Source organism: Ruditapes philippinarum, unplaced genomic scaffold, assembly GCF_026571515.1.
Source record: "Ruditapes philippinarum isolate M1 unplaced genomic scaffold, ASM2657151v2 ctg4524_1_1_1_1, whole genome shotgun sequence".
Lineage (NCBI taxonomy): Eukaryota > Metazoa > Mollusca > Bivalvia > Venerida > Veneridae > Ruditapes > Ruditapes philippinarum.
The window spans coordinates 1-18,405 of NW_026860063.1; the positions used below are offsets into that span (position 1 = coordinate 1).

The window sequence follows — 18,405 nt, forward strand, 5'->3', positions numbered from 1 at the left end:
TGAAAAGAAATCATGTAGAGGGTACATATTAAAGATATTATGTAAAACATTATGTAGCAGGTAGAAAATTTAAGATATTATGTAAATAAATTATATGAGAGGTAAACATTAAGGATATTATGTAAAGAAATCATGTAGAGGTAGATATTAAAGATATTATGTAAAGAAATCATGTAGAAGTAAATATTAAATAAAGTATGTAAAGAAATCATGTAGAGATACATATTATATGTAGAGATACATATTAAAGATATTATGTAAAGAAATCATGTAGAGGTAGATGATACCTCTACGGTAGATCTCAGGTGTACCTCCACTGTGCTGCGCCTGATACATTGTTTTCTTTATTCTTCGGGATCGAGGTACTTTAGGGCTAATTCGACAAGGACTTGTTCCACCTAATAAAATCAAAAATCAAATTTAGGCTAGAAACAATATGCATGCAATTTCGATCATAAGTTTTCAAAATTTGAGTAACTAGGATTTTAGTAAACAAAATACGGTGGATGGGCTAATTCGACAAGGGCTTGTTCCACCTAATTTTAAATCAAAAATCAAATTTAGACAAGACACAATATGTATGCAATTTCGATCATAGGTTTTCAAAATTTTGAGTAACTAGAATTTTAGTTTACAACACACGGTGGGTTTTTAACTTTAGGGCAAATTCGACACGGACTTGTTCCACCTAATATAACATCAAAAATCAAATTTAGACAAGAAACAATATGCAATTTCGATCGTAAGTTTTTCAGAATTTGAGTGACTAGAATTTTAAATACAAAAATTACAAAACACGGTGAATTTTAACAAGAAACGGTTTACTAATTAACGAAAGTCGTAATTATTTGTGCCTCCTTAATCGGCAAATAACAAAGACTTACGAGAAGAGCGCCCTGTACAGTCACGTAAATCTTCGTCGCTATGGTAACGCTTCATCATTTCAGTCCTAAAATAAGCAATAAAACGTTGTCAAAAATGATTTAAATGTATACAAACTCAAAAATTAAAACAACTGTTATGTATTCTTAAAGGCCCATAAAGCATAAACTTGAGCCAATTTGCTTCTTTTGTGTTTATGGCGATAAGTGTAGTTTCAGTGAATAAATATTTTGTATGGACGTCAAAATTCAGCTACATTTACATTTTACCACAAATTATTTACATGCAACTCATAAGTTCTTAGTCTATAGTTAGGCAAAACATTATTAGCCTTTCTACAAAAGTATTTGTTGTTGTTGTTGTTGTTGTTGTTGTTATTTTCAAAGGCTTTATGTGCCTTTAAAACGTAAGGGGTTTGACAATCTCATTTGACAGACACCGTTTGTAACAGCAACTCATAAATGATTAAAACGCCAGACGTAGTTAAAATCCATACGTGGCTTTTCACTGTGCTAAAGTTTCTAAAATAGGGACGTTTTGCCAAAGACATACATTTTGAAGTTATATTTTGTATTAAATAAAAAAATCGTTAAACACTGAAAATTTGTATGTCATTCAGTGGAATGTGTGTTACAAAAACGCTCGGTCAATTGCTACGGTTGGTATTTTCACTCATTTCCGGTTTGATAATTAACTTCACATTAAGCTTCAATCCCTACTATTTGGTTACCTTATTTTCATTTTTAAGTATCTCAATTAAGATCAAACCTTTCTTGAAGCTGCCTCGCAGGTATGAGTCCGGTTTTACCAGTTAGCTCCCCCTCCTTTCGTGCTTGCCACCACCAGGGGTCGTCTTGACTCACAATGTGCAAGACCTCCCCTCGACAAAAGTTCAAGCCAGCATCGGGACATGGATTCAAGACGTCATTGATTGGATTATAATCAAAGAATGCCCGCACTCTCATCTCAAAACAAATATAATAACACGTAATGATTACAACATGTCATCCAATACTTTTGTTTTAAATTCAAAATTAACGGAAAGTGTATTAGTATACTATAATTTATTTCTCCATTACCGCATTTTGCAGGTGTGCAATGACGTAGGATCCTACCTTTTACATTATCCGCTTAAAATCTTAGATACTGTACAAAATGATTTCTTTAACTGAATTATATTATATAAGTTTGATGATAACGAATAAAACAAGAGCCACCGCCGGGCGGGGGCAACGCTCGACTTTTTACTTTCTCTAAAAGCAAACAAAGAAATGTTTGAACAAAATCTTAACGTTTCCTTTTTATAAAATTAATCATTCTGTCTTGTCATATTAGGTTTGTCTATATATTTTTTATATATAAGTATACTAATTTATATATATATAAATAGAGACACGCAATTCTATAAGTAGAAAATTCTATAAATAGAAACACACAATTCTATAAATAGAAAATTCTATAAATAGATACACGTGGTGGAGTCACGTGGTGAAGTCACGTGTCGGAGTCATATGGTAGTCACGTGGTGGAGTCACGTGATGGAGTCACGTGGTGGAGTCACGTGGTGGAGTCACGTGGTGAAGTCACGATAAACAACAAGGTATTGTCCTTAAGTATGTTCTGTTATAATATGAAGTTGATCCCTTCAATAATAGCAAAGTTACAGCCAGTTACAGCCAAAACAAAGTCAAGGTCATTAATGAGTGAAGGTCAAGGTCTGTCGGGTTATTTTTAAGGGTTATCCTTGAAGATTATTATGTTCAAGTTTGAAGACAATCCATTCAAAAATAACAAAGTTACAGCCAATAATAGTCAAAAACATGAAAATTTCAATAATCTGACCTTCAAAGTCAAGGTCATTTATGAGTGACGGTCAAGGTCTGTCAGGTTATTTTTAAGGGATATCCTTAAGGATTATTATGTTCACGTTTGAAGACAATCCATTCAAAAATAACAAAGTTACAGCCAATAACAGCATGAACAAGCAAAATTTGGACTTTTAACCTTGAAGGTCAAGGTCATTTATGGATGAAGGTCAAGGTTATTGTGGTCTACTGAAAGGTCTTGTCCCAAGGGTTGTTGTGGCCAAGTATAAAGACAATACACCAAGAAATAAAAAAGTTATGATCCAGGTACAAGTTTGCAAACGGCAACGGCAACGGCAACGCCGACCCGACTATAACGATACCTCTACTTTTTTTCAAAAAAAAAAGTCGAGCTTAAAAATAATATGAACCAATAAAAACCGATTAATGTTGGATATTAAACCCAAAACCGCGTTCCTGTTTCGGCAACAACTATTTTTAGTAAATTTATGTCACGTGGGTTGGTGCTTCCCACTGTGACGTCATTATTTGAGAAAATACTAAATATGGCGGCTCGCATTAAATGCTCATTATTGTTTATCAAAATAAATAAATTGCAAAAAAAAAAACACTTTGACCTTTAATCTTACCTTACTTTCTCTGAGTGTGACAAGCCTACTAGCCCCTGAGACAATTTTCATTGAGATCGAACCAGTCATCTTGCCCTGAAAATCCCAAAACAAACAAAAAAAAATATCATGGCAAGGCACAACTTTTCTGGTAAGATAAAAGACATCTTTCAAAGAAATGTTTGAACAAAATCTTAACGTTTCCTTTTTATAAAATTAATCATTCTGTCTTGTCATATTAGGTTTGTCTATATATTTTTTATATATAAGTATACTAATTTATATATATATAAATAGAGACACGCAATTCTATAAGTAGAAAATTCTATAAATAGAAACACACAATTCTATAAATAGAAAATTCTATAAATAGATACACGTGGTGGAGTCACGTGGTGAAGTCACGTGTCGGAGTCATATGGTAGTCACGTGGTGGAGTCACGTGATGGAGTCACGTGGTGGAGTCACGTGGTGGAGTCACGTGGTGAAGTCACGATAAAAAACAACAAGGTATTGTCCTTAAGTATGTTCTGTTATAATATGAAGTTGATCCCTTCAATAATAGCAAAGTTACAGCCAGTTACAGCCAAAAACAAAGTCAAGGTCATTAATGAGTGAAGGTCAAGGTCTGTCGGGTTATTTTTAAGGGTTATCCTTGAAGATTATTATGTTCAAGTTTGAAGACAATCCATTCAAAAATAACAAAGTTACAGCCAATAATAGTCAAAAACATGAAAATTTCAATAATCTGACCTTCAAAGTCAAGGTCATTTATGAGTGACGGTCAAGGTCTGTCAGGTTATTTTTAAGGGATATCCTTTAAGGATTATTATGTTCACGTTTGAAGACAATCCATTCAAAAATAACAAAGTTACAGCCAATAACAGCATGAACAAGCAAAATTTGGACTTTTAACCTTGAAGGTCAAGGTCATTTATGGATGAAGGTCAAGGTTATTGTGGTCTACTGAAAGGTCTTGTCCAAGGGTTGTTTGTGGCCAAGTATAAAGAGACAATACACCAAGAAATAAAAAAGTTATGATCCAGGTACAAGTTTGCAAACGGCAACGGCAACGGCAACGCCGACCCGACTATAAACGATACCTCTACTTTTTTCAAAAAAAAAAAGTCGAGCTTAAAAATAATATGAACCAATAAAAACCGATTAATGTTGGATATTAAACCCAAAACCGCGTTCCTGTTTCGGCAACAACTATTTTTAGTAAATTTATGTCACGTGGGTTGGTGCTTCCCACTGTGACGTCATTATTTGAGAAAAATACTAAATATGGCGGCTCGCATTAAATGCTCATTATTGTTTATCAAAATAAATAAATTGCAAAAAAAAAAACACTTTGACCTTTAATCTTACCTTACTTTCTCTGAGTGTGACAAGCCTACTAGCCCCTGAGACAATTTTCATTGAGATCGAACCAGTCATCTTGCCCTGAAAATCCCAAAACAAACAAAAAAAAATATCATGGCAAGGCACAACTTTTCTGGTAAGATAAAAGACATCTTTCAAGAATAATCCCGAAAGATTTTACCATATCTTCTGTGGCAAAATGTTTTTGCCCTGCACATTCAAGTCTTAACACTTTCACATGTAGTTAGCCTTGGTTGCTCAAATTTTATCACTAGGCCCCTGTGGCTGCAGTTTCCGTAAATGAGCTTGAAATGTTTTAACACGGGCACCGTGTGTGCCAAAAATAGTATATAGACGGGTGCAAAGTGTTTCAATAAACATTTAAGATGGAACAAATCAATGTGTGGTCCTTAAAAAAAAAACAAAGGGGCATGTGGCCCTAGATCGTCACCTGACCATCAAAACCAAACCCCCAAATTTCCCAGACAAACAAATTTCCAAGTCTCATGACAGTAGTCAAAATGTGCACTAATTTAAAAAGGTTATCCTATTTGAGAGTGTACCCAGTTTTTTACCCAGGTGACCCAAATTTAAAGACCTAGAAATCTCAAAAAACTTTCGACCTTTCCGGGTACTGGATCAAAAACGTAGCAATGAGGGTTTTAACAAGATTTTTTTTTTTTAGTCCTGCCTAGTTTCACATGCATTTCAAAATCATCCCCAAACAATTCCTAGACAACATCCTGACAATTTTGATGAAAATTGAGTCGAAAAATTTGACCACTAGAATTAAAAATTTTTAATATTTGGGCGTTTTGACCTAGTTTTTCATCCAAGATGACCCATGTTCGAACTTGACTTAGAAATCATCAAACAAACTTTCGACCAATTTTACAGGATATTTGGATCAAAACAGTAGCCACTACAGTTTAACAAGATTTTTCTATTTTTAGCTCCTGTGACCTAGGTTTTTCATCCCAGATGACCAATGTTCGAACTCATCCAAGCTATCAACTAGACAAAACATCCTGACCAAGTTTGATGATGATTGAGGCAAAAATGTGACCGCTAGTGTGTTAAACAAAGTTTTTCTATTTTTAGCTCCGGTGACCTACTTTTTCATCTGAGATGACCCATGTTCGAACTCATCCAAGCTATTACCTAGACAAGCATCTTGACCAAGTTTGATGATGATTGATGCAAAAATGTGACCGTTAGAGTGTTAACAAGGTTTTTCTAGTTTTTTAGCTCTCCAGTGACCTACTTTTTCATCAGAGATGACCCATGTTCGAACTCATCCGAGCTATCACCTAGACAAGCTTCCTGACAAAGTTTGATGATGATTGATGCAAAATGTGACCGCTAGAGTGTTAACAAGGTTTTTTCTATTTTTAGCTCCGGTGACCTACTTTTTTCATCCGAGATGACCCATGTTCGAACTCATCCGAGCTATCAAAATAGATAAGCATCCTGACCAAGTTCGATGATGATTGAGGCAAAAATGTGACCGCTGGAGTATTAACAAGGTTTTTCTATTTTTAGCTCCGGTGACCTAGTTTTTCATCTGAGATGACCCATGTTCGAACTCATGCAAGCTATCACCTAGACAAGCATCCTGACCAAGTTTGATGATGATTGAGGCAAAAAATGTGACCGCTAGTGTGTTAACAAAGTTTTTCTATTTTTAGCTCCGGTGACCTACTTTTTCATTCGAGATGACCCATGTCCGAACTCATGCAAGCTATCACTAGACAAGCATCTTGACCAAGTTTGATGATGATTGATGCAAAAATGTGACCGCTAGAGTGTTAACAAGTGGTTTTTCTATTTTTAGCTCCGGTGACCTACTTTTTCATCAGAGATGACCCATGTTTCGAACTCATCCGAGCTATCACCTAGACAAGCTTCCTGACAAAGTTTGATGATGATTTATGCCAAAATGTGACCGCTAGAGTGTTAACAAGGTTTTTCTATTTTTAGCTCCGGTGACCTACTTTTTTCATCCGAGATGACCCATGTTCGAACTCATCCGAGCTATCAAATAGATAAGCATCCTGACCAAGTTTGATGATGATTGAGGCAAAAATGTGACCGCTGGAGTGTTTAACAAGGTTTTTTCTATTTTTAGCTCCGGTGACCTAGTTTTTCATCTGAGATGACCCATGTTCGAACTCATGCAGCTATCACCTAGACAAGCATCCTGACCAAGTTTGATGATGATTGAGGCAAAAATGTGACCGCTAGTGTGTTAACAAAGTTTTTCTATTTTTAGCTCCGGGTGACCTAACTTTTTCATCTGAGATGACCCATGTCGAACTCATCCAAGCTATCACCTAGACAAGCATCTTGACCAAGTTTGATGATGATTGATGCAAAAATGTGACCGCTAGAGTGTTAACAAGGTTTTTTTCTATTTTTAGCTCCAGTGACCTACTTTTTCATCAGAGATGACCCATGTTCGAACTCATCCGAGCTATTACCTAGACAAGCTTCCTGACAAAGTTTGATGATGATTGATGCCAAAATGTGACCGCTAGAGTGTTAACAAGTTTTTCTATTTTTAGCTCCGGTGACCTACTTTTTCAACCGAGATGACCCATGTTCGAACTCATCCCAAGTTTGATAATGATTGAGGCAAAATTGTGACCGCTAGAGTGTTAACAAGGTTTTTCTATTTTTAGCTCTTGTGACCTAGTTATTCATCTGAGATGACCCATGTTCGAACTCATTCTAGCTATCAACTAGATAAGCATCCTGACCAAGTTTGATGATGATTGAGGCAAAAATGTGACCGCTTGAGTGTTAACAAGGTTTTTCTATTTTTAGCTCCGGTGACCTACTTTTTCATCCGAGATGACCCATGTTCGAACTCATCTGAGCTATCACCTAGACAAACATCCTGACCAAGTTTGATGATGATTGAGGCAAAAATGTGACCTCTAGAATGTTAACAAGGTTTTTCTATTTTTAGCTCTTGTGACCTAGTTTTTCATCCAAGATGACCCATGTTCGAACTCATCTGAGCTATCACCTAGATAAACATCCTGACCAAGTTTGATGATGATTGGGGCAAAGGCAAAAATGTGACCTCTAGAATGTTAACAAGATTTTTCTATTTTTAGCTCTTGTGACCTAGTTTTTCATCCAAGATGACCCATGTTCGAACTCATCCGAGCTATCAACTAGATAAGCATCCTGTCCAAGTTTGATGATGATTGAGGCAAAAATGCGACCGCTAGAGTGTTAACAACAAAATGTGAACGGACGGACGACGGACGACGGACAATCATCGATCCTAAAAGCTCACCAAAAACAATCAAACAAACAAAAAACATGTTCAAATGAAATCATTTTTCAGGCTTTGTCTGATGATATCTTTTAAATAAATATTCTACTGCAAATCTAAATTTTATCATGTATACACACGGGATATATCCTGAAAGCTCTGGGTTTTGTTTACCAGAGTTTTTTTTATATAACAATGAAATAATGATATCATATAGATGTCTGTCAAACATGTATTTAATATTGAATTGTCAGATGCTTTCTTATATTACCGGCAATAACTTAAGATTTCCCCCAATATGATGATTACTAACCTCTTAGTCGTGATTTATATATGCATAAAGAACGCCTTTTTGGTTTATATTTTAACATGTCTTTAAAGCAATAAAATCCAGATAATATTATCAGATGCGCGGTTCGACTTGATTTATATACACTGTACAAGCAAGAACGCTACTATCGTCTGCTGCAGAAATAACACCCATGAGCATACGTGCCATTTCAGAGAAATAGAGTCTTAAAATAATCTTTAAGAAAGGCCAATGTTTAAAATCTAAAATGATGAGACAATCTGACTTAGACGCCGTGTAACAGATAATGAGTTTTGGCATTTTCAAGAACATTTGCATTTGATTTCAATTGAAAGAAAATGTTCGTTCCAGCACAAGTATGAATTTAAGGTTACATTTATCTTGAAACGTATCAAATTTAATCACAACCTTCTTGTTACAGTGATGTAAATTTAATGTTTGTGTTTATGTCCTCAATTACATTAAAATAATCAGTTTAAAATAAAGCAATTTGTACAGGAAAATGGTTGGGAAAAAATGATATAAAAAAATAATGGTATCTTTATTTCAACCAGGCAAGCATGTGGAACTGGTTTTAGTTAATGTACAAAGTTCCTCACATGACAATAGAATAGTATTCATTACATGTTAAAACGAGACACTTTTTAATCGGAACACCGCGACTTTAATACATGACTGTATTAAATATCGTCGAAAATTTAGTATCAAATTTAACTGTTAACAGTTGCTCTCTGACATATGTTTTTATTACTCAAATGTATCGCTGAATTCCAATCAAACAGAGTCTGCAATTCTTATATTGTTGTAATATATTCAACAACTGTTATTTCCATTGATTCCGAGGGATCACACTTTTTTCAAAATTTGTTTCCAGTGCCTGCAGTGCTTTGATTTAGAACTTTCGAATCAAATATTTTGTTTACAAAACATATATGGTAAAACTCACCAGCATTTGTACAACTTCATCCGGTGTTTTATCTCGCACACTATTACCAGCAACTTCTAAAATTTCATCACCAATATGTAACAACCCTAAAATATACAATATCATAAAGAACTTAGTACATTTATTATTTTAACCCTTCTTATTCCCACATTAGTACAATATTAGTACCCAATATATAAATACCCAATTTAATTGCATGACTCGCTTTATAAAAGTAACTTTACGGTTTATAACAAAAGATTTCCCTCACTAAAACCTCCACTTTACGACAACCTGCATGTTCTATAATAAATTATGGACATTGAAAAGATTTTTGATGTTTTTACATAATTTTTATGTATTACTATTTTGTCTGGATGAAATGGTTACTTGAACAGTATGGAACGCCACATGCAACTATTTTCTATAATTCTGTTAATCAATTAAGACAAAGTGACAAACCACTTCTATCTGCTGCCCCGCCGACCATGATTCTTGCTATTTGTAAAGAACCCGTCTCGTCGTTGTATTGTAAAGTTGCACCCTGGGAAGAAGAAAAAAAAAGAATATCTGGGTTAAGTAATAATTGAAAGGAGAGATGACTCTGTGGTTGGCAGAATAGCTGCATGCCGATCAAGATAACTTGGAAGGCGATTTTTGAGGATGTTTAAAGATCCTGTAACACACTTTTTTTATGGTTTTATATCATAAATATAATGCTCAAATGGAGATTGATCAATATTGCAAGTTCCAAAAAGCATTATTGTAAAGCTATTATCGAATTTACATTTCATGTTAATAAACGGAGGTAATTAGAAATTTATTTTCTTTAAAGTCTAAGTCAATTTTTTCAATAAGAAATGAATGCATATATTTAAATGATTACATTTAACATTATGTGGACAAATATTCGAAGTACATATTTAACATATTCTTCGATGTTTGAAAACTGTTTTAGAAGCATAATTCGGAAAATAATGTCTGATTTACTAAATGACCAATTAAATGTGAATGTAACTTTGCATTTTTCCTTTGCAAAAGAATATGCTTTTAAAACAAGGAGGAAACCCGGATATTGAATACTCACAAGTGGTTCGCTTGTTTTTATAAACTGTATTACAGTAACATGTTCGGTTTGTTCGTCTCCATTATGCGCATCAAACTCTTCACTTAGCTGTGGACTAAAGTCACGTGATGCTATTTTGTCATGGCAGTAAAGCAACGCCTGAAATGACGTAATTGATCACGTAATTGAAAATGCCAATAAGATTTGTGTCAAAAGTAAAAAAATAAGCTTAACAGAGTACGAATATCAGCGTAATGAATCTCACATAAATGAAAAAAAAAACATACAGAACTCGTTCGCGTCCGCAGCTCTTGAACAGGAAAAAAAAAGAATTTGACTTTTTATCAAGAAATTAACTCCATACTTCTCTGAATGATCTAGTTGTTACATGACATGTTAACGCTTATCCAGGAATGAAGAAGGAAGGAAAAGACAGACTCAATTAGTCATAAGGGAGTTAAATGATGACACTGTACAAAGACACTAATAATGAATTAAGGAGGAACAAGCCGACAAGTTACTCGACAATATTGATCACCTTCTTCGTGCAAGAAGTACTTCTCGTGAAAAAAAGGTTAAGAGAGATGCGTGGAAATGAAAAATAAAGATCCATAGAGGAGCACCACACTAAATACCGTATTCCGGTATAAACCGGACTAGGCGATCAAATGATTAAATGCTAAAATCACACCTTTTCATCCGCCGAAATGCACTTTAAGATATCTTACTCATCTCTTCACACCGATTTATAAACTATAATAAATGAAACATGTAAAAATCCAAGAAAAAAAGCGATATTTTTTCTACTTTGTGATCATGATTTCTGCCAGCGTCTAGGGTAGCCTACTTTCCCCCCAACCCCTGTAGTGAGTTAAATTCAAAAAATCCGTTTTATAAAAATTTTTCCCAAAATAATGGGATTTTTTCTTTTCTTACATCCTTTTTCTACTACTAAGCCCCAAAAAAATCAACATACGGACTGGGATTTTTAAACCCAACGTTTATGTTTGACCTGTTTTCAGGCATTAAAAAAAATAAATGTTTTACACCCCAAAATTTACAAAATTTTTCGCATAGGTTTATGGCCCTATTTTGAACAATGGTTTTCCTGAAAAATTTGGTTTTTGGGAAAAAATCTTTTTTATAAAATCTGTGGAAAATGTTAAACATTTTCCACATGCTTCTTAAAGTTGCCAAGACCTGCCAAAAATAATTAAAAAAAGGAAAACCCGGGAAACCCAAAATAAAATTTGTGGGATGTATTTTATCACTCGTAATATTGGAGAATATGCACAGTGTAACCTTTGCAGAGCAACACCCCTTTTGGAGACAAAAGTTTTTGGTTGTTGTTGCAACTGGTAAGATTCTAAATAGGTTATTTATCTTATTTTTTTATTAATTAATTTATTTTTTATTTTCATTTATTTATTTTATTTATACAACTTATCACATACCCATGCCGATGTTACGACTCTGTCAAAATGGTATTGAACGGCCGTGCATACATTTTTACCTAGGGTATGTGATAATAAAATATTGTGTTCGTGTAGGTTCATTACTGAGGCTCACCTAATATCATTTTATTCAACTCGTTCAATAAATTCAGTATTGAACCTACACTCATTCAATATCCTCTGTGTGACGTCATCATACTCACCGTTGCAGCTATGGAAACAACTGCTCTAGTTAGAGGACTCAATCTTCTACATTCCACCATGTATAGTTTTCTAAAAATCTGTTAAAAAGTATTGAGATAATTACAATGGCTAGAAAAGATAACGTATACATGTACATTTATTTGAAATAAATATAAAGATATTAAATGTGTCCGAATAGCAATAGTCTCTCCAGCAGGTGAGATGGTTTTGACCCTGGTGTTGCTTAAGTTTGTGACACCTGAGGTTAGCCAAAAGATTTTTTTTTCCTGATTCGGCGCCATATGACCTAAATGTGTCCATTAGCCGTAAAACTAAACAAAACAAACAAGCTTTGAAAACTAATGTATAGACGAAACAAGTAAGAGCATCCGCAGACAAGATACATGTAAATCTTGATACGAATTCTACAATACAAGCGCAACCCGCGAACCAAAGCAAATTTTGAAAATATTTGAAAACACTACCAACTTTACCTAGGGTTTTCTTCATTAGTGATTGCGTACAATTTTACATTTGCGTTGTATTTTTAAAACAATAACACAAAAATCATCGGTTTTCTTTGTAAGTGTTTGCGTACAGTTTTAAATTTGTGTTGCATTTCAAAAACATTAACACAAATATCATAGCTTGTCTTCATAAGTAATTGCGTACAGTGGTACTGTATTTTGATTCAGAAACAATAACACAAATATCAAGTGTTTGCTTACACTTTTACATTTGTTTTGTAATTTAAAAGCAATACATGTAACAGAAATATTATGTTTTTTTTTCTCACAATACTTGTTTGCGTAGGTTTTTACAGTTTGTTTGAATTTCGGTTTGTTAACATTACCCAAAAAAGAACAACAGGGTACCTTCATAAGTGTCTGAGTATCGTGGGATCGGAAGAATTTCCTCAGAAATACTATATGTTCGTCTGGAGCACTATAGTCAGAATGTAAAATTGGAAGACTGCTCACTATCTTGTTGGCATCTGTAAATATTTAAATATTGTACCGGTTTATTGTTCGTGTAAGATCGGTATTCTCCGACATTCTCCGGCATATTTTTTAAATTATATAAATTCCGTAAGAATTGGTCAATATGATATATTTTATTCTAAAATAAATATCAAAGGTTTAAATCCCGACAGAGACTTTGGATTCTTTCATGTGATGAAGCTATCCTGCTAGCTTACGGAACATCGGTGGTTCTTAGGTGCCCGTTTGTGCCTGAAATAATGCACGGATGGGCACATGAGGTCTTCCTCCACAAGTAAAACTGGAAAGTCGCCTAGACTGTGTTCGTGCGACGTGAAAACCATCCCAACAGAATAATACCATCTAATACATTAAGTGATATAGGGTACAGAAATGTAAAATTCACTAATGAATAATTTCAGTTAATTTTTTATTACTTTTATTACTTCTTCCACATTTATTTATTTTACTGATTATATCGAAATATTATTCAGGAAAACAAAGGAAGCAACATACGGGCAACTTAGTGTGAACAATATTTCACAGACGACACTTGAGACACACCATCAAAGAATAGAATAGGGGAATCAAACAACAAACGGTGTTATCATAAAAATATTGCATGTCAGAAAGTAAGACAGCATTAATGTTTTAGGACCACATAACCCGACAGCTGTCTTGGAGAAAAACACTCAGAAAACTGTAAATCACATAAGCAGGTTGTGATCAGGCACGAACAATCGCTTAATCAAGCTCCTAGACGTCTAGACACGTGTGATATTACACACAAATCCTGGCGGAGTGCGGACCAGACTGTGCACTCTGTTCAAATGCGTGAATCAGACGATGAAACAGCTGGAATAAATGATGATCAGAGGCCAATATAGCACAGATGCAGACGGCCTGTATCAGCAGACGGCCAGAAATATATATGGTTATTATCCGACAGACAGCAATATATCAGGAAGCAAAAGAGAAGTTTATGTCAACGAAGATATAGAAATTATCTTATGTTATCAGTTAATCATAAAATCAATGAAAGGTGAACGAACATTTTGCCCACTTTACGATACATTTATAAGGTAGGGTTTTAGTTATGTGGAAAATGTCTCTTAAAATATACTACGCTTGCTTGTCCTTACTGAGGTTTTTAAATTCAAAAAAGGCGGTCGCGTCCCAGTTTGTTACGTCATTTCCGTTTAACTAACTTTAACTTACTCTGTTACATACCTGGATCAATATACTGCTGTGTTTTCAATGAGAGGGTGACAGGCATTGTGGGAGGTCACGTGACACATCATGGAGGGCAGCTAGCGTTCCTCGAACAGCTGAATCTCCCACTACCTTAAAATATACAAGGTTTGCTTTTAAAAAAGCTAGTAGCGACTCGCTTCGTAATTTTTTTCTAGGGGTGCGTTTAAATGTAAAAATGACAGTTCTGTTAGCTGAAGAAACTTGAGCGTACATCAAAATAAAAGTGACATAAAGTTATGGAAGCCAGTTCTCTCAGTTTAACAAAGAGGGATATGAGTATATATGAAGATGCATGTAAACAGATAGAATGAAGTCCCTATGTCTATGCACATTTACTATATGGCCTGTTGACCTTGACCAAATAAATGTTAGATAGGTAGAATTCATAAAGATGTCTCTTTATACGAAGTTAAGTTGTAATATGTTATTGGCGACGCCGGTCAGCGGCGTTGTCTCTTATGGAATGCTTTTTATTTTGGCCTATGGAAGGAGCTGTTATTATTAGCAGTCACTGTCATGTTGTGTTAATTAGTTTTATGTTGATTCGTAAAAATCAAGTAAACAACTATGTTGTTATATTTGTATTTAATAACTTTATGTAAAAAGCATGTGCATTGTGATATTATTTTCACGAAATTGCAAGCTCAATTTAACAGCTTGTCACTTAGTTTTATTGACAATACTAAAACCCGTATTTCGAATATCGTTGTGGTCTACATTGATGCCGTATCCATTCATTCATTCATTTATATATTTTCAAAATTTTCTTACAAGAAGAAAGTTCACCTGCAAATGAGTATAAGGATAGGTAATGGACTGTTATAAACGATTATCCTATTGATTTCATTCATATTACGTTTATCTGTTATACAGAATGGTTGTTTTTTACAAAGTGTACCAGCATCCGGATGTTGAAAGCTATCCGATTTTCTGCAATTACTGCTTATGGCCATTTTTTTATGAATACTTCACCATTAATTTGCATGGCTTAATAAAACTGAGCCTGCAACATTTCATAATTTTGCTGTTTATGGTGTTCTTTTGGGTTTCATGTTTTCTCTATTTTAAGGGGAAGTAACTCATGTTTACTAAATTATTTGTTCTTTTCCGTCTATCTTAGGTATTACTTACTATTTTTGTTGTATAAAATGTAACAGTTGTAAGGTCATCAAAAGCATAGAGGCCCTGATGAGTGAATATTGATATATTTTTTTTTACTGGCTTTAAGTGAATATTGATATATTTTTTACTGGCTTTATATACCTAAGACCAGGATTTTTCTACATGTAGTTTGTTCAGTTAGTACATGCCTACAGGTATTCTGCTAGAGGAATCTTCTAATCAATATGTGAAACTAATTATTATTTTCTATGTGTTTGTATATAAATTGTTAATAAAATAACCTTTGGTGAAAATGAAAGGTAGACTATTAAAGCTATACATATAGGTGCTCATTTAAACACTTGATATATATGCAGTTAGCTATATAGTAAAGTCTAATGGAAGGTTAAAAGAGGGATTCAATGTTTAGACACTCACACAACTCAATCTTTATTACATGATATAGACTATTTGAGATTTATTTTCACTTTTATACTATCAATATAGTAAAGAAATATGTTGTGGTTTAGAACTGTTTCATTATTAAAGAGAAAATGTGAAGCCGGCCGGATAGCTCAGTTGGTCTTCTGAAAGTCATGGGTTCGAGTCATGGTCAGGCAGTTTCAGTCAGGTTTTAGAAGTGGCTTTTCAACTGACACATGTTTGATTCATTTAAAAGATTGCATTAAATTTGAAATTAACAAAGGCAGTATTGCATGATACTTTTAGATCTACAAAGGGCATTTAATACAGTTGATCACACTATACTGCACATGAAGAAGTTCTTTCTCTTCTTCTTCATGACATTTCAAGCATCTGGCATATGTAATGACATTCTTACATTATTTACATTTTTTGGGGGATTTTCACACTTTTAAAATGAACATAGTTTTTTTTTATCAATCTGGTCATATTTTTTCCCAGGTCCGATACTCGTGCCTGTGATTATATGCTGATGACTCAGGTATCCTTGTATCTGGTAAAATAAATCTGAAGAAATTCTTTTTTATAGCATGAGTAATATATAAGAATGGTTAATTGACTATAAATTGTCTTTGCATCTTGGCAAGACAGAGTCTATTCTTTTTGGTTGAAGTTTCAACTTAAACTGGGTCTAAAATATATAATATGAGCTTCAAACAGTATAAAGCCTGGTCACTGCACATATATGCAGGCTGGCCTGAAATGACTGATAACTATCAAACCTAGGAAGTTTTAAACACGGCTACAAAGTGGGCAATCGGATGTCCTCGGCTATTATTCATAACAACCTGACTTCTTATCCGAAGACTGGCAGAAAGGGCCGAAAAGTGTCGATTGACAAAGTGAGCTCTCAATATGTAGGTCATTGGGTCAAATCAATTGATTACAAATACAGTTCGTTTTCATTTTATAATTGTTTTGTATAAAACAAAAATTAAATCTTCTAAGAGTTAAAAATTGTCCTTTGAATACATTCTGTTTTGTCCAGATATGGCCCCATTTAAAGCAGCTGTAAACTTATGCTAACAAGGATATAAATAACATGTGAAAATAACGTCTTGAAAACTACTATGTAATTTATAATACTGCAAATTGATTTCTTTCATTAAGAAATCTGTACTGTAGTGTTTAAATATATATTTTTTAAAACATAGCGATAATCCATTACAAACACACACTTTTATAACATTTCTGGAATGCATTTTATTTAGTTTGTTCACGTTTTAACTAAAAAATAGATCACTTTTGAACTTTAATAGTTCACGTTTTAACTATAGTAGTTCATGTTTTAACTATAAAAGTTTACGTTTTAACTATAAAAGTTCACGTTTAAACTATATATAGTTCACGTTTTAAATATAATAGTTCACGTTTTAACTGTGATAGTTCACGTTTTAACTATAATAGATAATTACACATGTTACATAGAGATTCTCTGGTCGCATAATATCATTTAAAATGAATCAAAATCTGTATTTAAATCAGCAAATAGTAAAATAATTAATTGAAATAATACACACTTTTCACAGTTAAAATACAAGACATTTATCACAAAAATAAAATAATAAAAAGCACCATCAAATGATATATTCATGAAATTATATTTTACACTGTTGTCAAACTTATTTTATGTAAAACACTGCTATATAAACATGTATAATTTTATGTAAATTTCTATACTGGCATGCGAGCAGTTCCCGTACAAAAATCATAGTTACTTAAACATTATTGGAGAGGTCATCAGACCTCTCCATAGTGTTCAGACTGATTGCTGGCAGCATCCATTTTTGCGTATCTGATTGCAGTGAATGAATCTCATTTTAAGCGTAAAATCATGAGGAGCAGTCTACAAAAATTGTTTTGCGCATGCCCCGTTTCAAAACACGGCTTAACTTAAACGAAAAATTAACATCGAAGTGAACAAATCGGTACATAGAAAAATTGGAAAATATCATTTACGTTACTTAACACTACGTGCATGGATGCTTCATTCCGTAACTTATAAATCGATTACCGTATTGTTTTTTGAATAACGTTTTACTATTTCATGTTCTGATAAATAGTTACAGTGTACACTATAGCTACAATATCACCATGCACTATATATACCACCTCCGTGGTCGAGGGGTTAGAGTCGATGCGATGACTCTTAATCCAATAAACTCTCTGGCGTGGGCTCGATTCCCGGGAGATGCTATTTTTTTGTCAGTTTAGCGCGGAGGAAGGTTGTCTAGGAACGATGGTTAGGAAACTACCCGCCTATATGACTAAGATACTGTTGGGAAAAGGCGTACAATGAAACAAATAAACATATTATATGACCGAGTGAACCGTGTATTGAACTGGTATATCTAAATAACGCAAAGGGACATTTTTTGGCGCAAATGGCACAAATTTTATCTCAAGTTTGATTTTCTTCTAATATTGTGGTTGGAGGCATGCAGCTTTATATACTGTTTATTCCAATAAACAGTTTATAACAGTATAACAGTATATAACAGTATTTACTGTTTATTCCAAAAAAATGATATCAACATTTTTTTTATGTAAACTTGTTTGAATAACATACTTTATACTCGTTTTTGAAAATGTAGAGGAAATGCTTCCTTATATTTAACAAAACAGTGACCGAAAATTTGCTTATTGAACTTTACAAGAAACTTTTATTTTGAAAATACTTTT

The 18,405-nt window shown here is 33.8% G+C and overlaps 1 protein-coding gene across 1 annotated transcript; it reads right to left on the bottom strand.

The window, feature by feature from the left end:
• Positions 1–287: 287 nt before the first annotated feature.
• LOC132758749 (MAGUK p55 subfamily member 7-like) lies at positions 288–10,427 on the bottom strand (the record flags this gene model as incomplete). Its single annotated transcript, XM_060750447.1, has 7 exons — positions 10,290–10,427; positions 9,665–9,746; positions 9,224–9,309; positions 3,338–3,412; positions 1,651–1,847; positions 885–949; positions 288–398 (listed from the first exon to the last, which is right to left on the bottom strand). Coding segments are annotated over exons 2-7 (562 nt in total), but the record flags the coding sequence as incomplete, so codon positions are not given.
• Between the last annotated feature and the right edge of the window lie 7,978 nt (positions 10,428–18,405).